The sequence below is a fragment of the Microchirus variegatus genome (genome assembly GCF_963457635.1).
Source record: "Microchirus variegatus genome assembly, chromosome: 5".
Taxonomy (NCBI): domain Eukaryota; kingdom Metazoa; phylum Chordata; class Actinopteri; order Pleuronectiformes; family Soleidae; genus Microchirus; species Microchirus variegatus.
The window spans coordinates 10,235,934-10,261,743 of record NC_139806.1 but is presented as its reverse complement, the minus strand read 5'-3'; the positions used below and the strand labels follow the sequence as shown (position 1 = coordinate 10,261,743).

At 42.3% G+C, this 25,810-nt stretch overlaps 1 protein-coding gene across 1 annotated transcript in view; it reads right to left on the bottom strand.

The window, feature by feature from the left end:
• Window positions 1-19,835, bottom strand: part of gpr158b (G protein-coupled receptor 158b) — a gene marked incomplete at both ends in the record, with an annotated part of 54,432 nt that extends 34,597 nt beyond the window's left edge. The window contains 2 exons of the mRNA XM_083890443.1: window positions 13,627-13,732; window positions 18,976-19,835. Of these exons, the coding sequence (XP_083746569.1) occupies window positions 13,627-13,732; window positions 18,976-19,835 (966 nt within the window). The remainder of the gene's footprint in view (window positions 1-13,626; window positions 13,733-18,975) is intronic.
• Window positions 19,836-25,810: the final 5,975 nt, after the last annotated feature.

Here is a 25,810-nt window from a genome sequence, read left to right as displayed (position 1 = left end):
CATTCCTCTGTGTCGAACGTTCCTTTTTCCCCTCGCTAACCTGTCTCGTATCGTGCTTCTCGTTGTATTTGATTTTGACAACTGCTTTAGTTGATGTCGCAGCCATTTAGTGTAAAGATTCTCCTACTTCTCACTGTGGACTCATTTTTATTCATGCACTAACTCACTGTAGGTCTACTGATCTCCTTATGACGAGCGCTAGTCAGGTGTTCAGTGCCTTGCGTCTGGCGTTCTGGAGCTACTCCCAGCTCACGTAGGGTGAACGGTGGGGTTCACCGTGGACAGGTCGCCTGTCCATCACAGGGCAAATATATAGAGACAAATTGGCAGCCCATGGCCAAGTGGAAAGGGAACTTGGTGCAACTGGAGGATTCCCCTGGGATAACCCCGAGCAAGGTACCCAACCCCCATTGGATGGGTTGAATGCAGAGAAAGAATTTCCCTATGGGGATTAATAAAGTATATAAAAATAAATACATTCACACCTACAGTCAATTTAGTGTCCATTAAACCTCTGCATGTTTTTTTGGACTGTTGGAGAAAACACCCAAGGAGAACATGCACACTCCACACATGAAGGCCTGAATCGGGGAAGGGAACGGGCTCTCTTCGTGCTGTGAGGCAACAATGGTAGCCATGTGCTCCACCGTACTTTCTTTTAAATGAATTCCTCTAACAATGGCTTGGCTGACAGCAAACAGTGCTTGTTGACTTTTCCCTCAAGTGTGAGAGTGGATGGTTGTTTATCTCTAGAAGTGTGTCCCGTGATGGACTGGCGAACTGTCCAGGGTAAACCCCGCCTATCGCCCCAATGTCAGCTGAGATAGGCACAGCGCCCTCATGTGGAGGATGAAGCGGTAGAAAATGGGCGGATGGATGGACTTTTCCTTCAAGTACTTTGAAGACATCACTCTGTTTGTCTATATTGAAATGGCAGTGGTCAAATCCCAATGTTGTAACTGGAAGACTGTGTCCGTTTCTCATGTATTTTAAGTGTGCAAGTAGAGTAAAGTACAGCATGTGTTGTATTTTTGTAAGATATTACTGTAAGAATCTTAATTATTCATAATTGTGGCTATCACTGGGATTTGCACAACTAACCAGCAACAAAACAAAAAAGCTGTGACATTCATAATGCACATGATTACACACTGTTGCACTCAGTGTTAATCGCAGCAGTTAAAACAAACATCACTGTGCGTTCTCCCCCGCTGACCGATGATTCCGCTCCTTGTCGGTGCCGCCGCAGTGTTTCCCAGTTAATGAACTTGTTTCAATCATGTTATTGACTCTCCTACATTGTCACCTACATACTATACTCCGAAGCGGCAGACGCCTCAAATAAAAACAAGGCCGGCGTCGGGGGAAATCACGGGGCTTTGCCAAGTGCCTGGGAATCTAATTAATATCTAAATTAAGATTTAAGGCTTGTTTGCAGAACTGAAGTGCGTCTGCATAATTCCGCCTTGCATCAATAACTGTGAGAGATACATGGGGCTTACAGACCATCTGCAGTGATGGTGACTGACACGTGGAAGTAAGCAAGCATCGTATATGGTATGAACAGTGAATTTAAAAAATAATAATAATAATAATTAAAAAATGCAGATGTACATCATGAATGAGTGACAGTCCGCAATAAAGTCTATAAATAAAGTTTTTTTTTTTGGTATCAACTCTTTCGGGGAATAATTTATTTTTGAGGAAATTATTCTTATTTGCCTTCCTGCGAGAGGTGCATGAGAAACACTGAGAGTGTGACAATAGAGTGAGGCTATTTAGCTTTAGCATAAATAATGGCAGCAGTAATTAAGCTCAGTAATAAATGTCAGTTTGTGAGAAATGAGAAGTAGTGAGAAAGAAAGAAAGAAAAAATACTTAGATTTGTGTGTGTGTGTGTGCTTGTATTTGTTATTTTAGGACCTTTCCTGGCATAAACACTGACCTTCTCAAGACCAGTAGTCCTCATAAAGAGCAAAAACCCAGTCCTAATGAGCCAGAATCTCATTTCTGAGGAACTCTTTAGGTTTAGGGGTGAGATTTAGTTGACGTTAGGTGTTAACTGGTAATGGGTTAAGGTTAGGGATAGGGCTTTGGAATGGAAGTCACTGAGAGTCTCTAAAACAATAGCTGTACAAATCTCTGTGTGTGTGTGCAAATGTGTGTACCACACACAGAAGGAACTTGTATTTCCTATGATCACAACATTCCTAAACAAGACTTGAATCGTTTTCTGCAGCAATGGAGAAAATATGAATGAGACTAATCATATATTCCATTCAAAAGTCACAATATTTTCCCATATAAACAATCATTTTTATGACTTTTAATTGGACAAGCTCAACATGCTACAGCTGCTGGCTAAACTTCTGCACAGCTGACTTTTAAAGCCAACAGTCTCTAAAGTGAGAATCAGCAGCAGCAACAGCAGCAGGAGAAGTGGGCTGTATAGAGGTATGAATGTCTTCACTGAAGTGCAAATGGCTGACAGGCTTTACAGACACGGTAAATAATTGCTTCAGTCTTGCACCAGCAGTGAAGACAAGCAGACCTGGGAGCTATGAAACACGTTCCCACTGTTTGAAAGAAAGAAAGTAAGAAGATAGGCAGCATCACTGCAGGTCTGACATGTGACCTGAGTGGAGCTATATTCTGGGTTTTTACGCATCCAAAACAGCTGAACCACCAAAGACCACAGGGGCTGTTTCACAAAACCCAGACAGCACTACTGAATCGTCTCGGTTAAACCGGGAAATCTTCAAGCAAAACAAAATAAAAAAAAAACACGAATACAATTGTCTGCACATTGTAAATGCTGCAATGTAGGATGTGTAAGTTATATAACACATCTGTGCTGGGGTTTATACCAAAGCACTTACTACATGTTTATACTAAAGTGCCAATGCATTTTATATCTGCCTATGTCAGTGTCAGAAACTGTTTACAGAAAAGAGCTATTTATATATATGATAAACATGGTATAATGCTCCATCATGTTTTAAAGCTGTTACACAGTGAATAAAGTTTGACCTAAAAATGACATTGAGAATCAAAAACGCAATCTCATCTGTCAGAAAAGACATTTTTCCCCAGATCATTCAGCCGTAGCAGTTTTTTTTAAACTGACAGGTCTCTGGAAATGTTCGAGCTTAGCATAACACAGGAAACATATATGTCACTCTATAGGTCGACAGTAATCATCGCCTGCACCCAGTGCCTCTGCACTGCCACACAAAGTCTGGTGTTCCACACGTCATTCATCATCAGTTACAACACTCGTGCTGCATGGCCCCTACGAAAGAAACTATGAAACGGTCGTTTGACTTGTCTCACTTTGATGGATCGCCTTCATCAAACCGCAGCCTGCGAATAAGAGAGGGTCTTATAATTGCACTTTACTTTTGAACGCTGTGTGGGCATTTAATTCCACTTGGCTAAGAGGGTTCAAGGTTGTCCTGTCAATCATGGAAAGAGTTATATTTAAAGAGGGGCATTCCTCGGCCGGAGGGAGGATGTGTTATTATTACAGATGAAGTGAGGTGAGACAAGATCCTTGAATAAAAAGTTATCTTAAAGCTCCCATAGAGCGGTCCTATCACACATAATACGTGAGTTATGGAGGTCTACTTACATACATTAACTTGTTTTATGGTAAAAAACCTCCTAGTTGCTGTAAACGAGCCGATAGAAATCTCTCCTTACTGACACTGTCCTCAGCCGCAATATTTCAGACTGAACTCTCACACCCAGAAGACAGCCAGCGAGGGCTTTCCCAACTGTCTTGTGATTGGCCAATACCTGGAAGTGACGTAATTAGCACACCAGCTCTCAGAAGAGCAGCTCCCCCCTCTGGAACGGTGGATGCACTGCTACTCATTATCAAAACATTGTTTTAACAATGTTTAAAAATGGCTTCGTCACGACTCCCCGCCGCAGTCCCTTTTATGCCTTTGACCCAGAGTCAGACCCAGAGTCAGAAGACACTGTCGCTCGTGAAACACCTCAACAACGGACGTTCTTCTTCTTCTGCGGTTCAATGTACGCAACCGGATGTGCCTGGACTAGTGCCCAGAGCAGGAGGATCTGCTGTTCAGGAGAAATGCTGTTTACGTAACCAGAACGGGTTTTTTCAGAGATCTCGCTGAGCCCGAGATTACAAGAAAACAGTGTTCTCAGCAGTGGCTGAACTGTTTGTTTCGAACCTTCATAGCTTCATAATCGAGGTAATGGCGCAGATACACAGCGTTAATTAGTACTTCCGTTCTATGGGAGCTTTAAAGGAAACATCCTCTCTGGTATAAAGTCCACATTAGCTCCCTAACACTAGGGAAAGAGGGAGGTCAACAGTCTCACGGCTAACTAGATGTCACTTTTAGGGCATGACTATGGTGCAATTGACAACAAATGTAATGCACGGTGACCTGCAGGTCTTCAGTGAAGAAAGACCCTTTCCCGAAGAAAGGGTTTTTCAAGGGTTCTTGGTAACACTAATGGTTCCAGTAAGAACCATTTTGATCCAGAGAACCCTTTAAAACCCCTTTCCTGAATAAAGGGTTTTAAAAAAGTTATTGGTGGAACCCTCAAAAAAGGGTTCCAGGTGGAACCTTCATAAAATGGTTTGACCTGGAGCCAAAAAGGGGTTCTCATATGAGGACAAGCCGAAGAACCTTATATGGTTCTACTTTAGCACTTTTATTTCTAAGAGTGTAAGCTAATATTGACATGACAATGAAAATAACATAGCCATTAAAGCTAACTTATCAATGTGAGCAAAACACACACACACACACACACACACACACACACACATTACAGCAGAACAATCAGAAGAATGCCACACAACGTTATATCAAAGTGTTCACAGGGATTAGGTAAACTGGACACTCTAAATTGACCATTGGTGTGAGAGTAAATGGTTCAATGGTTGTTTGTCTCGCTATGTGTGTCTCTATGGATGGATGATGGATGGACAATTCCTCTACAGACATGAAGTGGCTTCATTCTACGAAGGAATTGTCTGTAACTTTCATGTGGAGGGTCCTCGTGTTTGGACTGCAGTCTGTGGTACCTGTTTTCTCACCATGTAATGTGATAAAAAAAAGCTGTGAACATGAAACCAAGATGGAAGTTGGCAAGAGAGGGAAAAAAAAGCAGCAAGAGAGAGAGAAAGAGCGCAAGAGAGAGAGAGAGAGAGAGAGAGAGAGAGAGAGAGAGAGAGAGAGAGAGAGAGAGAGAGAGAGAGAGAGAGAGAGAGAGAGAGATAGCACTCTATGTCCCTGAGAGATCTATAAATACACTGGAAGCATTAAACCCTAAAAGCATTACAATCACGCTGTCCCCTGGGCAGAGAATATGCCTGCTGCTGTTTCACAAGACAACCAACCACGAAACAAAGGATGTTTGAGGAGACGGGACCTTGGAGTTAAGCCCGTCTGGAATTTCTCCATCAGGCAAAAAAAAAAAAACACCCAAAGAGATAGATCTGGTTATTGATTGGTGAATTGTTGCAGTAACTGTGACTTGGTGTTGTAAGTTTCCCCCTGCATACTTTTAAGGACAAAGCTGAAAGAACATATCTGTGATGAAACCGTCAATTCAGAAATTCTGTGTTGGGATGTACATTCTATCTTCATTTGGGGGACGCGTTAGAAAAAGTTACCTCTGACTGAGTTTTGCAGCTTTAGGAAATGTTCCAGGAGGAAAATCTCACTTGGTATTTTTAAGACTTATGTGCCAAACTCTCACACACTCTTCCCTCACACAGACATGTGGGTAGGCGGTCCCAGCTCCCGACATGGACTCATGGGAAGCCTCACTCAATTAAGATCCAACTGCTGCTGCTGACTTGACAGGCTCTTACTTCTTTTTTTTTTGTGTGTGCTGTGGCAGCTACTGAGCTGCAGTCAACAGATTAGAGAGTGAATGGTGGGTCTAAAGCGTTGGATGAGTCCTCCCTGACGACTGTCCCTTTCCTGTCACTCCTCATCCCTCACTCCCTACCCGGTCTCGGTCGCTTTTCCATCCCACGCACGGCATATGCATCGTTGTCCTCTCTTTCTCCTTCCACACTTCACGCATGCATCCTCAGCTTAATTAAAGATCCAAATTATTATGCTGTACCCCAGTTCACGACTTTCAGAGTCTTGGGATCACTGTGTGTCTTTGCAAGTCACTGAGTTCACACTGCGCAAGTGACAAACACACACTTTCAGTTGATATGTATGGTCACAAAAACACAAATGGTCACAAGAACACACGTGTGAAGGGACATGGGGAACAATGTGCTCAGTGTCCCCTTCCTTTCACCCTATTATGAGCTCAAACCAGCTCAGACTGCAATCTTCTTTTCTTTGTTTTCCACCGTCTGCGTTAGGTTATGTAGATTTCACACTGGTACGGTTATGGTTGTGGAACCACATTCCGAGCCAGGCACCAGAAATAAATTAGTTCGGAAGCTGAAAAGTTGGTTCAACCAAAAAAATACTCTATAGCACATGTGTCAAACTCAAGGCCCGGGGGCCACATTTGGCCCGCCACGTCATTTCATGTGGTCCGCGAGTGATTAATTGGTCTTAAAAATCTGGGTTAAAATAGGTCAATGCTGCTTTAATCATGCTACGAGTGAAATTGAGATTGAGACTGTGATCACAGCAGAATGTGTTCACAAAGGCCACAACCAAAAAAACGACGAGGCAGTGAAAGCTAGCTTTATTGTGGCTGAAGAAATCACCCGTGCTCAAAGTCTTTTTCTGAGGGTGTGTTTTTGAAGCAGTGCATGGTGAAGGTGTGTGAGCAGGTCTGCACTGACCAGATACAGACTTTTAAAGCTGTTTGTTTGTCAAGAAACACCGTCGCAGACCAGGTTACATCTATAATGCATCATATTTGTAACTTGAATAAGTAATTAAAAGTAAGTATATTTGGTTACTATTATTCTGTATGGTAGTTATCTGGCCCTTTGAGGGTAACCATTATGCTGATGTGGCCCTCAATGAAAATGAGTTTGACGCCCCTGCTCTATAGCTTCAATGTAAGCTATAGAGGAGGGGGAGAAGGACAGTATACGAGTGAAAATGGCCACTGTGCATTAACTGGTGTGAGGAGCTTAGAACACCATGGTTCTGAATGGAACTGGAACCACACTGGTTCAGTGTTGGACGTGAACAGTGTATATAGGTTGAAATGATAGGGTATGGGTCAAGCCTGTGCATTCACGTCCTGTTATGCATGAGTTGAATATAAAGAGAGCCTCTTACATTTTCACAGTTGCACACTTTATACTCCTCAGTTTTCCGCGAGATTCAAACACAAACATTAAAGGTGCCATATGTAAGAATGTGGCCAAAAACAGTTACTACATTCAAATTCAAAATACCGAGGTCATTAAGGTTTCGTTTTCTGGCGTAACTGGCAACCCGTGGTTGCTCGGCAGCTGAGACTCTACTGACTGCAATGATTGGTAGATGGCAGTAGGTGGCGCCACATGCCAAAACATGATTTCAAAACATAAATGATTTGCAAAAATATTTTTTTTTAATGCAAATATTTTGTCTGTACTGTTGTTGTGGATGAGTTCAGTTTGTTATATGAATATTATTCCTGAGTCCCTGTGACATATTAGGAGGATTTTATGGCCAGTTGCTTTAGATATATTACATAATGCACCTTTAATCGCTTCTCCGATGTCGCAAAAAGAAGACGCGTTTAAATGCACACACGCATTGCCAAGTAGCATACAGATTTTTGAGCATCTTTAGCCCAGTTTCAGCTGAAGAACCTCACATTTCACCCCGAGGTGAGACAGAGAGTCTGTGGTACAACACCAGAGATGGTAGAGTTAAACTGGAAAAGACAGGTTTTATTCTGTCTTACCGAGTCAAGATAAGGTCGGTACAAATTCTTCTGCTTTCCTGACAAATATAGTTTAACACAGAAACTCCTATCCAGGCTTTTCCCTCCGACTGCTGCACTCGACACTGTATGTCTTATTTTGTTAGGTAGATATTACATAATGTGCCAGATATGATAAGAACTACAAAAGACATGGCTATATATTTACATTTATAAACATATTGATACTCTTGCCTTAGTAGTAAAAATACCCAGGTTCGGAGGTTGGAGGTTTTCTCCGAGTTCTCCAGTTTCTAAAAGTCACAAATTAAAGGTGCATTATGTAATAAATCTAAAGCAACTGGCCATAAAATCCTCCTAATATGTCACAGAGACTCAGGAATAATGTTCATATAACAAACTGAACTCACCAACAACAACAGTACAGCCAAAATATTTGCATTAAAAAAAATATTTTGCAGACTGCAAATCATGTTTATGTTTTGAAATCATGTTTTGACACGTGGCGCCACCTACCCCCGTTTACCAATCATTGCAGTCAGTAGAGTCTCAGCTGCCGAGCAACCACGGGTTGCCAGTTACGCCAGAAAACGAAACCTAAAAGACCTCGGTATTTTGAATGTGAATGTAGTAACCGTTTTTGGCCACATTCTTACATATGGCACCTTTAAGTGCAGACAGTGCAAAGAAAAAAACACAAGGACACCAAATAATGCGGCAAAGGATGCTTCTGCAGTAAATAAAGAAGTTAGAAGAAGGTGACAGGTTTTTCTTATTTTGGAGTTGGCCACTTCATTACGATCATTTCACGTGTTTTAGGCTGGCAAAAGCAGAGACAGACATGTTGACAGATGGAGGCGTAATTTCTGGCATGTCTTTCCTCAGAGGAGTTAATTGGCTTCAGATTAAATAAAGACAAGGTGAGGAGGTGTTAGAAAAGTAGAAAGCGAGAGCGAGAGAGAGATGGGGCAGTGGTGATAGCCAAAGATAAAGAGCTTGGAGGGAAATTTTGGAGAGCGTGAAAGCCCATGTAGAAAGAGAGAGAGAGTGGTAAAGAGGAGGACGACGGAGAAGAGGAAGTGTAGCTGATTGAACAAGCAAAGCGAGAGGAGAGACAGAGGGGGTAACCCGACTTGGCTGTCACAGCAGTTTACACTCATTAGCAGAGCTCTGCCTTTGAAGCCCTTTATCTCCAGCAGCATGTTTCACGGGATGGAGAGAAAACTCACGCACACACACACGCGGCCATGCATGCATGCATAAGGAAGTATATCCCACACTCACAATGATGCCTACATACATTCATAAGCTCACACAAAGAGGAAAAACAACTCAATCCTACTCAGATGCAACCACTTACAAATCACCCACACTAATCATTCTCAAATCCTCCTCTAATTATATAAGCAGCGGCTCCTTATGTAAGATACTTCCCCTACAACTGACGATCCATAATGCATGAAATCTTGCATGGTGACACATCCTACTTCTCTGCACAGTCTCACCATATCTGTGCAGAGAACAAGAAGATCTTGTATTGGAGTGAAATAATCCACAGTCAGTCAATAAAGTTTTATGTCCATTATTCACCATGCAATCACAATGAGACTGAATTAGATTTTGCCAATAATATCAAAAAGTCCTTGAAAAAGCAAACGAGATTATGAATTTAAAAGAATGAAGCAAATAAAAATGTACAACCTGCAAAATAATGATGTGATTAATTAGCTGCATAATCGTTGGGGTCGAAAAAATATGAATAATTCATAGCTGACGATGGTATTACACTTTATAAATCTTATATCAACTATATAAAAAAAACTGAAAGGTCAAACTGTTTGAGGAAGTATATTAAGTACATTTCAGTCTATATTTACAAAGTTTCAGTGAATATATAAAAAAAAACAAATGAAAAAGAAACCAAGCAGCATTATGACAAGTTGTGTGTTTGCTGCACAATAATTGTTATTCATTCATTCTTCTTCCACCTATTTATCCTCCACATGAGGGTCGCGGGGAAGCTGGAGCCAATCCCAGCTGACATGGGACAAAAGGCGGGGGGGTTTGGACGATGAACAGGTCGCCCTGTCCATCACAGGGCCACAGAGACAAACAACTGTCCACTCCTATCAATTTAGAGTGTCCACTTTGCCTTATTCCCAAATCTGCATGTTTTTGGACTGTGGGAGGAAACTGGAGAAACTGGAGAACCTGGAGGAAACCCCCCCCCCCCCCCCCCCACACACACACACACACACACACACACAGGGAGAACATGCAAACTCCATGCAGAAAAGCCCTTGTTCCGACGGGGTCACAAACCCTTCCTTTCACCCTATTACGAGCTGGGTTTAGCTCCAGCTGCCCCTGCGACCCTCACGTGGAAGATAAAGCTTTAGACGACGCATAAACAATTTCTCTTATTGATGCAGCACGTCATTTTTTTTTAACAGATTACATGGCAACCGCACATCATTTGGTGTCTAGAGGCCATTTGAGACATTCCTGTGAGTTCAGGTTGTAAACGTCCCCGCACACTCTGCAGAACACATGATGTTCCATCACATTACCGTCGTCTTATTATCTTTCTCGGTGAGGCAGGATGTGTTTTTGCGTTTGAGCCTAGGGGTGTTTGTACTAGATGGGAAAAGCAATAAGCCTCTCACTGACTCTCAACATTTCCCAAAAATTGTATTGAGAGAAAATTCAAAAGAAGCCGGTTTTTTTTTGTTATTGCTTTTTTTTTTTTAGGTGAACAAAATAGTAATGGGCTGAACCACAACAGCGAGGAATTTATTGCAACAAGTAGCAAAAGGACTAAGAAAACAGAAGCAAAAATGGAGAGAAAGACGAAACAAGACAATTGTCACATTTAGCACTGTGATACACGACTGCCTGTACATCACTGTATGGGTGTTTGCAATCTCCACAACATGCTGATGTCACTATTTACACAGCTGTCTTGTATAGCTTTAAAAAAGCAAAGCAGAAAAAATAGTTTCACAGCATTGTTACTCTAATCAGTGAATTAGTTCATTTATGTACTGCCACAATATTAACTCTGATCGCCATGTAATTAGGGTTAAAACTTGTTGATGTTAAAACATTATTTTTTAATGTGTCTGACTGTACAGATGTAGCTAATGTCAATGTGTGTGTGTGTCCTTGTGTGTGACGGAGAAAGAGAGAAAGAAAATCCAGAGTAGCTTGAGTTAATGAAAGCTCTACTCACGCTGCTGTAACATGAAATAAGGTGGTGACAGCAGACAGGCAGATTTTTTTTCATGGTTAGCGACAAAGACACACACACACAGAAGCCATACTTCTTACTGATGATTCATTTGTAAGCAAAGTTGTAAATGACGTATCACTGTGATGATCGTACAATTCCGATCTGAGCAGAATGAACAACAGAACCGTTTTGAGGGCTCCGTTCAGCCACGAAAAGTGGAGCAATACAGGAGAAGCAAACACAAACAAACTAAAAGGAACATGGAAACCTCCCATGTCTCCTTCTGAAGCACCAACACCATCACCACCATCGCAGACCAGGATGGAGGGGAGGAACACAGACAAAGAGCATGGTCAATTATTCACCAGATCTTGCTGCATTCCATTACCCTGCATTTATTATACATCATATGGCCAACGACATGCCATGCAAGCCTGAGCAGCTACTCCTGCACTACATCACATAAAACTAACGCAGTGGCGCTGACATGGGCAATATGAACACACACACACACACCAGTGGTGTTTGCTGGTCTTTGGAACAGGGGAAGTTCAAACTTTGCTTTCGTCAAAGAACCAGCAAAACTGTTTTCAGCTGTGCTAACCTAATAGACGAATAGCCTTAACACAATGTACCATTAGAACACTGGAGAGATGGTTGCTGGAAATGGGCCTCTATACACCTATGTATATTTTCCATTAAAAACCAGACGTTTGCAGCTAGAATAGTCATTTACCACATTAACAATGTATAAAGTGTATTTCTGATTCATTTAATGTTATATTCATTGAAAAAAAGTGCTTTTCCTTTAAAAATATGGACATTTCTAAGTGACCCCAAACTTTCGAACGGTAGTGTATGCATAAATGAAAATGGTCCATATCGCCGAGCAAATAACACACAACGACCAGCTATTTTGTCTACAGACAAGGCTCCGGTGTTTCTGCAACGATGTCAATCAAAAACTGGTTCCGCCTTTCAGACGGTTCCTCCGATCATCATGCAGACGCAGAGCTGCCGTGCCTGCCCACTGCTCCATTCACCCCCAGAGAAGCTGAGCTTATATGGAAGTGATTTTACCACATTTGGTCCAATCACCATCAAATACACCACAGTGAAAAAACATATTCTGTCGTCCCATAGAGAACAGTTGAAGCTGAGCCTTAAGGCGGATTTCCACCGGGCACGTTACAGCCAATCGCTTCCATTCTAATCAGTGTGGGCATTTCCACCAGACGCGTCTCAGCAGCGTCCCAGAATCGGCTCGCCGCGCCGCAACGATATCGATAGGTAGCAGTTCTATTTTTGCCGTTGCCACTGCTGAGTTGCGCCAAGCTCAATAGAGCAGATCCACACCCATTTCAAAATAAAACACAATACGCAGGTCATACAGCCTGTCACAACTTCACATCAACATTAAGTCGTAACTGGTGCTACCAGGTCAACAGGCAATTGATCAGAAGGTCTCGGAGAGTCATAGCGTGAGACGAGAGACTGATTGTTGAAGTGGAGAAACATAAAATCATTTATGACACCAGATCAGCAGTTCTTCCACGTCGGAGAATGAAAAGAAGCTGTGTTGTTGTTGTTGTTGTTTCCTTTATACACACAGTCTATCGCGGGATCTCGCGAATCCCGAATCAGGATTATCGCGTGATCTTCCGTGAATACCGCTGGCTCCCAAGGCACTGCTGCTCTGCCGTAACGCGCCTGGTGGGGATTGACGCCAGGCAGAGGACGAAGCAAAACCACACTGCTGACGTTCCGCGGAAATCCACCTTTAAGTGGTTTTAATGCAGAGACGAAAGTGCTACGGGAATAAGAAATTCACGCAAGACGATCCGTCATCCACGATAAAGCTGATTCTGAACGAACTACACTAGTGACGCGGTCTAATCACATTCTAGCGCACGTTTAGTATTGACATGTAAACACAACATAGAACATAGTTGATAGTAGATTAGAGCAATCGCTACTGACACACACTGACAGAGACACACACACAAAGCACAGAAGCTGAAAAAATATCGTCTCTCTCTCGCTATTTAAAGGGCCTTGTGATTGCACACCTACGCTAACCAGTCACATTGCAGAAAACACTATCACAAGCTTACCTTGTGTTATGCCTTTAAATAATGCCCAGAATAGAAATCTGTCAGGCAGATTATTCACTTTGTCCTATTAGACGTTTGTTTTGTCATTATCTGCGTGATTAAATATGAAAATAGGGCTTTAACAATGAGGAGATATAAAAAAAAAAAAGAGACAACAAAGGAGTCAGTTACCATGGACACGTGCATGATATTAAGACAGGAGAACCCAAACATGTAGGACTCACCGCTCAAAGAAATAACAAAGCCTCCGGGTGAGGGATTAGATCTGCAGCACTCGAACAACAGCGTCTTTCAAGCCTTTACTGTTTAGTATCATCATTGCATCTATAGTGTTCGAGTGGATTTTAAGAATGTGATAAACAGAGACTTAAAGTGTGACTGGATGAACAAAACGCGACTTTACAATTACAATTGCGGAGCAAAACTCACTTCCATGCTGGTGAGATTACAGCGGTGAGTCCCAGCAAACCAGCCGCTGTCGGAGCACTGGTCAATGTCCACGTCCTGCAGGTTCACATCCACACGAACAACGCCCCTGTTAGAAAGAGAGCAGGGAGGAGGTGGAAAGTATATAAAGATTGAACGCAATTAAGGCAGATGAAGAAAACGTAAAAATTGCAATGATAACAGGGGTGGACGTTACATAATTGTGCAGGGTTAAACAAATCAGTGTGAGGAGGAAGAGGAGGAGAGGGAAGAATTACGTATGTAAGGACAATATTATTTAGGTCAAATCATATACACACTCTCAACGTTCCCATTTTCATTTTATATAAAACAAAATTAAAACGTTTTTTTTCCACATTTTATGATCTTTCTCTTAATTCTTGGATCCTCATGGGCCTACAGTACGTGTCCAAGCAATCTGATTGAATTAGATATTGGACAGTGGACACAAATAGACATTTGGACATATGGCACTGAGCAATGTTTATTCAAATAATAATCCAGCTGCCAGTTTAATAATAATAAATTCACTTTAATCTGCCATCTATCGCTCTATATTAACCGCCGTCATCCAGCCGCACACTGTGGGAGACCACCTGAGGTTGGCCTCTGTCTTCAGCAGGGCTCGGATGCATCCGAAACGTGATCGAGGAGGGGGATCTGTGCCAGGAAGTGATGTCGTCAAGGACAATACAGTCAAGTATTATGTTGCACAGTCACTGTGGTTCCACTCACAAATAATGGTGGTTGTGCCGAGCACCTCCTCAGAACTCCATTTCGAGCGCTCAATTGCACATCTCGTTTTGCAGTGAGCAGCGCCGAGGCGTAGCTGCCTCAGCTGCTCTTTGCTGCAGGGAAAGGTCAGACAAGAGGTCTGACTGATTGACTGTGCTGCTCGCTGTCTCTTCAAATAAAAACACTTCAAGGGGCCCAATGCTAGCAATTCTACGCTTTCCTTGTGTAACTGTTGTTCTTTAGTTAGTATGACATAGGATTTCAGATCAGATCACCAAGAGATTATTACTGTTTTGGTGCATTTCAATTTATCTCTGTATTTCATGTTGTTGTCATTTTTGTACGGCCACCTTGAGTGTCCAGTGTGTAAGAATTAGTGACATCTAATGGTGAGACTGCAGAGTGCAACAAATTGAGGACCCTTCCTTTCCCAAGAGTATCAGGGAACTACGGTGGCCTTCGTATACCAGAATCTGGTAAGCTTTTGACTAACCGACACACACACACCCCTGTGTTGTTTTTCTATTTAGTGTTTTTAGTGTTTAGTCTTCTTCCATTTCCCCTGTCCTCTCCATTTACTGCACCGCGGTACCACCTGTACACCCAAATGCTTCCTCTCTCTCTCTCTCCTTGATGGTTTTTGTGCGTGATCCTGACAGCCATTACCTCCATCTGCCTGCTGAGAAGTGGAGCAAGCAACAAAGCGGGAGGCTCTGTTTTCATGGATCGTACTAGAATATAACCAACTGGGTCCAGTGTGTAAGAATCTGTGACATCTAATGGTGATGGAGGACTACTCCGCTCAATCCTCCCTTCCCCAAGCGCGTAAGGAAACTATGATGGCCTTTGCATACCAGAAAGGATGTCATTCTTCTTTATTTGTGTAATAGGCTTTGTTGTGGAAATTCTCTGCTGCTGGTGAAGGATGAAATAGAGACTTCTGCTGGCCGACAAGGTTTTATTTTCTTTGCAAAGAAAAGGTCAATCTGCACACGTTGCTGGAGAAAGACCCAGAGCATAGTGAGCCCTCGACATTTATACCTGGGGAACATCCCTTTCAGATCTCTTAGTGTGGGAAGGGGTCTGCCCCTCCAGGTCGTGCTTTCACACAGCTTTATCTGCTGCAGGAATCGGGGCCGACTCCCCACTGAGGTATGCTGCAGATGTTGTAGTTACACAAAAGGACCTGGTATCTTGTGTTAGAAAAGGGGTGTTGGGCAGTTGTCGACAAAGAAATTGAATTTACCATTACAGCTTCAGCTTCAAAATGGCAAATGTGCATTCTGGCTGGTTTGTTCAGGCTGTTGCAGAGACGTGGTGGCACACAGAATACGGCAACTTTTTTAACCGATGAAGCTCTCTTAGCTTGTGCCGTCACTGTAAACTCAACCTAAATGTGACAGTAGCGCAGGCTGAGTCTTCAGTGACGGTGTCACTGTGTGTGTGATGTCTCTACAACAACACGGTTCTTGACATGCAACAGCATCGCTAAATGAGAGCTGTGTCTCCATCTTAATCCACACATATCATTTACATTTGAATTGCATGGGTTTTCGCTTCTAAATGTGGCCTGTAAGGATGGTGACGGAGAGGGGGGGGGGGAAACGAGAGAAAGAGGTTGCCTTTAGGTGGATAGAGGACGAGCTGGTGGAACTGAATCTATCATCTACACTAGCTTACGCGTTTCTATCTATTTTTAGTTTTTATGTCTTCACAGGCGTGAGGGTTGGTGGAAGAACTTGCAGAAAAGTTGCAGACCACAACACAAATTGGGAGGAGAACAGCGTGCACCTACTTTCGCAGCTGTTGTCAATCATTTTCCGTCAATTAGAGAGCAAAGCTTTACAGCACGCGCTGGTATTAAATAACTGCTTTACTGTGTTTCCTCGGCGCTCGAGTTCTCCCACGACTCCCTCTGCTGACTTCACAAACAAGCGCTTAACACTGAAGAGTGAAGTTCTGATCCTGGAGATTGAGAAGAATGACTCTAATTCAAGGCTTTCACACGTCTGCCCATGTGATCTGGACATGAATTTAAAAGCTCAGTAGCTTTAATGATACCCATCTACTCTGATATGATGCAGTAAGATGACACATCAAGTTTATATTTGTTAACTTGCTGCATCAAAGGTCAACAAAGAATTTTAAATGTTCAGCTTAAAGTTAAAAAAAAAAAATTCTCTGATGTTTTATGGCAGATAAGCGTTGCATTGGCATTACTGCCTCTTTATTTTCTTTCCACCTCTTTCTTCTTTTTGGAATTAAAAAAAAAATAGTTTTGTTATAATCGACTCAACTCACTAACAACCACTTCAGGAAAAAATACAGCTAATATGACTGGAAGCTCTGAAAATAAACGTGTTATTAATAATTATAAGTGTCCAGCAATAAACCAGAGATCTCTTGTGAAGGCAGCAAACTCAACAACCTTTTGTCTCTAATTTTTCTAGTTTCTCGTCGTCTGTATTCCTGCCATCTTCCTGTTTTTGTACAATATGAAATGGGAATATAATGGACAAGTGAACGTGTCCCTCTTTCTATTTTGTCTTTGGACACTCACAAGTCAACAAGTCAATTGCTGTGTCAAATGATTATGAACTCAGTCACTTAGTATCACTTAATGTCAGACACCCGATGCAACAACGTCAACACGCAGCGCTGCCATTTTGTTTCCACACATCAGACTTCGGGCGATATCGCAGACAGGGAAAATGATTTTGGTTCCCGATTCTGTGCGAACGCCACAGTCGTCGTCGTCGTCACCACACAAATACATAAATAAGCTGCGTTTCGTCCCTGGAGCAGGTGATGATGCAGCACTTTTTGCCCAGGGACGCGTCAGCAGTGGGACTCTGCCAACTTAGACCCAAATCACCTGCACGACTGCTGAACATAAACCGCTGAGTAACATTCGTGTCAGCTCTTCTATAGAAATTGTCACTGGAATTCAGGTTTGTCCTACTTGTGCACTAGTTGCAGTTAAAGTTGTTTTAAACATTTTTTTTTTTTATTATAATTGTGTCGACAAACCAGTTCCTTAAGAGATTTACTGCAGCGGCGCTCTGATATTGAACCACACATCTTGTGGGATACGTCTTTACTTTGATTGATGTAAGAGTCGAGTGCACCTGAAATTCACAGTGGCTTCATATTGCGGTTGTGGGCCTTCCATTGTTTATTCATGATTGAATTGATCTTTTTCAGACACTCTTGGACTGGAGCCTTGAAAACGAGAATCCCTGAGTGTTTTTATGCATCTAACTCACACACACACACACACACACACACACACACACACACACACACACACACACACACACACACACACACACACACACACACACACACACACACACACACACACACACACACACACACACACACACTAAGCCAACCACAAGGCTTGTGTCCAAGCCTTCACCACTGTGTGAGTGTTCATTAAACTGTAGCATACAGCAGCAGCAGAGATGCACAGCTGTGCTTTGACAGGTGAGCATGAATGATCTACTGTACCTGTGACTATGAAGAGGCTTTAACACCATCTGGTTCCTGCATCATATAATCCACACTGTATTTAGTTTCCTGTCAATCAGTGTGCGATAGCCTCATATATTTATATATATCTGTGTATAGCTGACTTGAATGACTATATAGTCACTTTTTAAAGGTGGTATTTCTTGAAGACTGGCAATTGCAGAGGTCCTCTGTAGTTTTAAAGGTCTTTGACAAGATAAGATTCCATCATGCATTTCTTGAATAATTTGACTAGGTAAAGTAATGTGCAGTACATTCGAGGGGTGAACATAAAAACACTTCATAAGGTAAAAAAAAAACCTTCCTGACAACCAGGGCCGACCCAAGGCATAAGCGAACTAAGCCGCTGCTTAGGGCCCCGTGACAACTAGAGGCCCCCCCCCCACAAAAAAAAGGTTTGGATTGTTGTAGTTTATTTAGAATTTTTCTCCCCATTTTTACCAAAGCGTTTTCACAGTTTTTACATAGTTATCAGATATGATTATTTAAACTTTATATCTTATTTATAAACCATTTTTTATTTTATTTAATACTGTGTTTTTTACATATGTAAAGTCAAATCTTTGTATTAGTGTATTTTGAATCCCCCCCCAAAGATTGTTCACATTTTTAGATTTTCAGACCTTAATATCTTAATATTTTATTTATAAACCGTTTGGTTTTTGATTCTCTGTGTCGCCAGTAGGGGGGGTTGCTGATTTTGCCAAATATTAATTGAAAGATTTTTCTGTAAGTTTGCAAATCTGGTGTGTGCTTCAGACATGCTCCATGCAACAAAAAGTTCTCACATTTAGTTTTACAAGTGTATTCATATTTGTGACAGAGTAGAATAAGTAGAATACCTTTAGTAAAGTAGGTGTGTGAATGATCAATAATCATTATTATTGGCAGTAACAGAGGGCCTCAAAATCAAATTTTGCTTAGGGCCCCATGTAGGCTTGGGCCGGCCCTGCTGACAACAAGTGGATTAATAGACTGTATCTCCCTTTGGAAAGTTTAGAAATATTTTTTTAAAAGAGGTGCTTCCTGGGGCTTACTCAAACACAAACACTCTCCTCTCACCTGAAGTCTGGTGCTGTGTTGTTCTTCAGTCCATAGAAGCCAGCAGATAAAGTCAGTAGCCAATAGGGCACAAACGCCCCGTTCTCACACTCCAGGTACGGCGCTGACCACTTGATCTGGTTTTTGTCCAGAGAGTAACTTCCACTCTTGGCGGCCGATGTTTCCGGCAGTCTTCTGTGGGAGTGTGGTCTCCTACCGTCCCTGAAGTCATTGAACCAGTCGGACTCCGGGCTCCTGCTCCTCAGGAGACGGTGCGCGCTGCTGGACAGGTCCTGCAGCACCACCTCCTTCTCGGTCCTCGTCGCCTGCAGGAAAAAGTGGGGGCCAGGCGTCGGCGCGTCCGTGTGAAATGTCACCACGGCCCTGTGGATTTTGGGGTCCCCCTCGAGGATGCTCTGCACGAGTGCGTGGTACCAGTGCGTGTCCCTGCGCGGGGTTTGGTCACGGGACCTGTTGGCCTGCAGGATCATGTTCAAGAAGTTGGTGGCGTGCGCCACCGTGTCCAGGATGCTGTGCAGGGAATAGTGGGAGGCGACGTGCAGGCCGCCCCTCAGGCTGCTCAGCTCATACCTCCGCGAGCAGTTGACCTGCCTGAGCGCAGAGGAGTCCCCGCTGTGCAGGAAAGCGGTCACCACCCTCGGCAGGTCCTCTTCGATTTTATGCGCCACGACCGCGCGCACGGTTGTCGGTACGGAGTGGTAGGTCGGGTGGTGATGGGGCGGCTCCCTGTTGATGTTTTGGGTGCTGACGACTGCTGGGTTCTTGTCTTCTCGCTCACCGTCGGACCATTCCACGTAACCGTAGTTTGATCCCAGGACGAGTCCTGTGTGAAGGAGCAGCGGGACGACCAGGAGAGCCATGGATCCTCGGCGTGGACACTTGTCAAAGTGTTGAGCATAATAAAACACACTCTCTTTGTTTCGAGATGAAACACTCAGGGAATCACACACAGCCGATGCCCTGGATTTTACACCCATCCATGATCAAACGGGGACATCCTCTTCTCATCCAGCGCGTCTTCTGTGCGCGCAACACAGACTTTCTCTTTCTTCTCCCGTCTTTCAAAGCAGCATCTGATCCACGCAGCTGACAGACTCTCACCTGGCTCTCCCGCCCTCACAGAGAAAACAACGCGGAGTTCTCACCACCACTCACCGTCCATTCATGTGATACAAACAGGAGCTCTGCTTGTCTTTCTCCTCCTGCTCCCTCTGAGAGAAATCTATGTGTGAGGAGGAGGAGGATGACGAAGAGCCAAGCAAATTGTTATCCAAGTTCCGTCCCTCCCTATCAACCCCTACTTGAAGTGTCGCCCACCAGTGTGTGTGTGGTTGTTTCCCACTGCCAGTCTGCTGCTGGGGGTGGGCGGGGCGTGGGGAGGACTGGAGCTGTCCGGTGCTGAAAGTAGCGCCTGGAGAAAGAAGAAATTAGGTGATGATGACCGCAATTATTAAAGCATAAACTGCATCTCTTGGAAATTGCCGAGTTAATCGATTCAAAGGTGTTCATTAATATTACTATTATCATTATTATTCATAGGTGTTATAGGAGATTTACACACCAGTGAGTGTAGTGCCTGAAGCATAGTGCACTTAATTGGCATTGTATTATTCTGTAGTGTCAAGTATTTCCTTAATTGTAACAAAGACACAAAAGTCTGCACAAACCGCAACAATTAGTCCAGTGATCAGCAACTATTGCTATTTGGGTATTATTATATATTGAGTATTATTATTTTTTTCTTCTTTATAATTAAAAGTAAATATTTGTTTTGTGAACAAAACACAGTTTGAGGAAAATGTCTTTTTGAGGTCTGGAAAAACCAACCAAGATTTGTTTGGAAGATAGACATGTTATGGATCAACAACTGATCAATTAATTGAGAAAATAATGAACAGATTGATCCGTTATGAAAATAATTTTAAGTTGCAGCCTTAATCATTTAAGGTACGCAAAGGAAAATGATTTCTTTGCACGTTTGTATTATTTTATTTTCTTATGATAACCATAATGACGATCATTTTTTTTTTTTTTATTAGACCCGACAGTATTTCAGATTCAAGCCTCTACCAAACGGTTGAGACGTCTGTTCATAATAAACCTGGTTTGCATAATTCATAAAGTACAACATTCACAAGTCACATTAACTGTCAGTGAGTTCAGCTCGATGCATTTTTCAATGAGATATAGTGACTTAAAGTGTGGTCGACCAAATGGTTGAGTAGTACCTTAAAGGGGTTAATGGACATACAGTGTATGTGTACATGTTTGGTCTTACACTGTTCCAGTGAGAGTGCTGCCCTCTTCAGACAGTTTGTGATGCATTGTTTTTCTTGTTGCCGTGTGCTCATCTCGAGCTCAAATTCTCCAGCACTAATCAGGAGTCAGCTCTGACTGTAAATGGCCGTTGAAGTGTGCAGATTGCCCCGGGTTGACTCACACACTGTTGCCATGGCAGTGGAAGGTGATGACCACACACATATACACAATCTGCCCGGCTGATTGCTGCAGCTGGCATCAAGAAAGGCAGCCTGGCCCTGCAGCATCAACAACTATACAAACTCCTGCACACATTTACACTCATATTCACCCTCTAGCCTCGTATTTGGATGTGCAATGATGCAAGCGACACATTCACAGAACAGGCACTGACAAAAATGTACTTGTAAACATAAAAATAACTGTAGAACTTCCATTATTTTGTTCATTCGTGTAACCATCTACGCAGTCTGTATGATGAGGTTCAGGTGAATCTGGCAAAGGGACAATTTGTAGAGGAGCGTGAGAAGGAAAGGAAGATGAGAAAAAAAAAATAAACTTCTGCAAGCCCCCTGTATTTCATCTTCTTTTACGAGCCACACTGCTTCCCCTGACCTGATGAATAATTGATAGATATTTGCTGCTTCATCTACATGCTTTACAACTTGGGTCTGCGCAACCACAAACGTGATAGAGGCTCCTGTATCATTCTTTCCTTCACTCACGCTCTCTGTACTCCCAAAGGTTGCTTTAGATTACCAGACAATGGAACAACAAAAGTCCCTTTAAAAGTATGTGAGTGAGTTCACCCCCTCAGTTATTGGAGGAAGAAAAACAACAAGTAGCGTACAAATAATCAAATAGATAGTATTGCTGTTTGGATATTAAAATAACCACATGTCCATGTAATGTGGTGAAGGAGTCAGCAAAGTCTCTGCAAGAGGGAATTATTTATTATCAGACTTGGTGTTGATTGCTGGATGCTAGAACCTGTTCATCTTGTGAAATGAAACATACACAATACACTCATGGCTCACATATTTAGATATCAAACATTACATTGACATCATATTGACCTAGATGAATTTTCTGAAGATTTTCTCTCACCACAACTACAAACCTAACCCAGCCTTGTCCAAACTAAAACCACTCTTACATGAGTTACACGAGGCAGACCATGCAGACAAGCCTCTAGGATGTGACTGAGTAAATGTAATGTCTCCTCACACAACAGCAGTACGTCACTGTGTTCTCACAAAGTAAATGTTTGGTCGTTGCTGCCCTCTAAAGGTTAATCTCGGACCTTCAGTCATTATAACCAGGTCATTGCAATAAGGTCCGGGTACTAAAGTATAATCCGTTCTTTTGACAATACCAACAAACAAGAGCACGGAAACAGCGCCGCTTTTCCTTGTTTCGTATTGAACCAAAATATTAAAAAACAGAAACAGTGCCCCTTTCTCGTTTTTCCGTATTCAACCAAAATACAGAAAAACGAAAGAAAACAAAGTAACGGTCCAAATGTGTTTTTTGCTAATTCCTTTTTTTGTTGACATCAGTGGTGAGGCCGTTTCTGTTTGTATAACCTATCTGTGGTGGTGTACTCTTTTCAGTGTAAAAGAGGTTTTTGTTAACAGTTATTGGTTTCTCACCCCAAGGTGCAGTGACGCTTTTTTTTTTTTTTTCTTGCAAGTTATTTAACTGTGGCGTATTTTCCCCTGAGAGTGGCGTTGACCTGGTCCGTGGAGTTTAGTTTGACCAGTGTTGTCAGTTTGGGACAACTTTAGTTTCATTCTTTAATAAATATCATTATTTTATACACATTGATCAACCTCCGTGTTGTTCCCTTTTTCCCCGGGAAATATTTTATTTCGTTTTCCTCCCCTAATCCCCTGGTTCTCGGGAGGTAACAATTTTCAACATAACTTTGTTGTGGGTTAGTTATTTCCTAATCAGAGCTGTAACATTTACCAAATTTAATCACCAACTATTTTGATAATCTCTAGTAATCTGTTTTTTCAGTTTCTTGTGACAATTTATTTTTAAATTTCTTATAAACAAAGCATTCAAACCAAATCATTTTGGTAAATATTTTTTTATTTGTTTTCAGTTTGCAGCTGCTCACTCCTGCTACAAGAGATTACTTGCACAAAAGTCGCTTCACTTTACACACATTCTGTATGATTTTGTAAACATGACTCCTGGAATTCAGCCATAAGAATAAAAAGGTCTTATTTCAATTTGTCATGTCAAAAGGTTAAAGTTGTAACATTTGGCATAACATTCAGTTCAATAATCGGAGTTGTCTCTCTGCCAGGTTTGTGTCCTCCTAAAGAAACTAAACGCGCTCTAATCCTGCAACCTACAACCCCATTTTAGAAATAAACTATGCAGGATAGGCCTGCATCCCTAAGACGAGCAACGGATGGTTTTGCAGGGGAACATAAATCCCCTGCTGGGAGGCCTCCCAACATAACGCGCAAAAAGACTATTAACACAGAAAGGTTCAACCCCAGTCTTTAGAGGGAAATAAACTCGACAGTGAGACAAGTCAGCATTAACATTGAATTACAATTTAGTTAGCGACTTCAAAGGCTGATGGCAGTGCATAAAGTTTAAGACTTCGATTGCACAGGGTTTCTGGCTTTAGATGGTAAAGTCCATTGAAAAAAAAAAACATCTCGGTGTCCATGTCCTGTTGGGCAGAGTGATGTAGCAGCCATTGAGTCATGTGTTCAGTTTGGTCCAATATCTAAAAATAAATAAAAGGGAGTCAGCACACTTTAGTATTAAGTTAATATGGATTAAACAAATTAAGAACCATCTGAAAAAAACATACCTGAAGACATCCTGTGCAAAAGAGGCATCATCGTAGAAGGGTCGCTCATCTGGGGCAAAGTCCTCATTGCAGCGATCCAGGATGTGACTTCTCCAGGTCGTGCTGTCCACCATGGAGTCCCACGATCCAGAAATGTGCTGCAGCCTTCATCGTCTCTACAAAGCGAGGCAGAATTTGATAAGTCAAAAGAGAAAAAAATGGATTAAACAACTCGAGTACTATCTGAAAGAACGTACCTGAAGACATCCTGTGGAAAAGAGGCCTCATCATAGAAGGGTTGGCTCATCTGGGGCAGTCATCCAGGACAGGACTTCTCCAGGTCGTGGTGTCCACCATGGAGTCCTCCAATCCAGAAGTCTGCTGCAGCCTTCATCGTCTCTACAAAACAAGGCAGAATTTGATAAGTCACAAGAAAAAAAAAGAAAAAAAAAATACCATTTTCAGGTAGCTCACCTGGTCAAGTGCAACAGGTCCTCACATCCAGTCAGGGTCCACCTATGGATGCCCTCCCTAAACTATACCTGCCTTTCCTGTTCTACACTGATAGTAGAGATAGCAGTTTCTCTTGCAACCAACCAAGACATGAGAATTAAGTATCGTCCTAATGACTCTACAAGCTAGTAAGTTAACCCTATGTTCCATCAAAACCCCCACGTTGGGCAAGCCAAAAAGTCCTATCACCAGCTGTGCAAATAAAAGGCAAAAGACCACTTGTGTTTACATCAGGGTTAAACACAAAGCTCCAGACACCAAGTCAATCCTAGAAACAAATCAATGAAAAACAAATTTTAGAAGCTGCAGCTGCTCACTCCTGCTACAAGAGGGTACACTTAATTAATTCTGTCTGATTCTCTAAACATCATGACTCCTGGAATTCAGCCCACATAATAAAATGTTTTATTACAATTTGTAATAGCAAAAGATATTTGGCGCAGCCTTCAGTTAAATAATCCGAGTTGTCTCGCTGCCAGGCTTGTGTCCTTCTAAAGAAATGAAACGCGCTCTAAACCTGCAACCCTACAATCCCATTTAGGAAATAAACTATGCAGGATAGGCCTGCATCCCTAAGACGAGTAACGGATGGTTTTGCAGGGGAACATAAATCCCTGCTGGGAGGCCTCCCAAAATAACGCGCAAAAAGACTATGAACACAGAAAGGTTCAACCCCAGACTTTAGAAGGAAATAAACTTGACAGTGAGACAAGTCGGCATCAATATTGAATTATAGTTTAGTTGCACTTTGAGATTCTTTTAAAAGAAATGTAAAGTGCTTTATAAATAAAATCAATTATTAGTATTATCAGTTAGTGACTACAAAGGCTGACGGCAGTGCAAGTTTAAAACTAAAAACTGACAAAACAGAAGTGTGCCAACAAGAGCCAGACTTAAAGTATTTCATAACATTATCCACAGGCTGATAACACCTCAAATCTAATGTGACTACACTTGCATATTAAGCAAAGTTTAGCTTCATAATGAACTCTTAAATCAACTTTAAAACCAGGCATTTAAGTGGAGACCCTGACTAAACCCAACACAGGACAAACAAGACGATAAGACAGAAACAAGACAGACAGCCAAAACAGGACAGACACATGAGACCAGAGACAAGTGAGGGTGAGAGACAGACGAGAGGGACAGACGAGAGTCAGTCCAGTAAAGTCAATTAAGAGTGTTGGTCTTGGTTCAAAGGTCAGATTAACATCAGTCCAAGTCAGTCATCACTCACACTCCTTC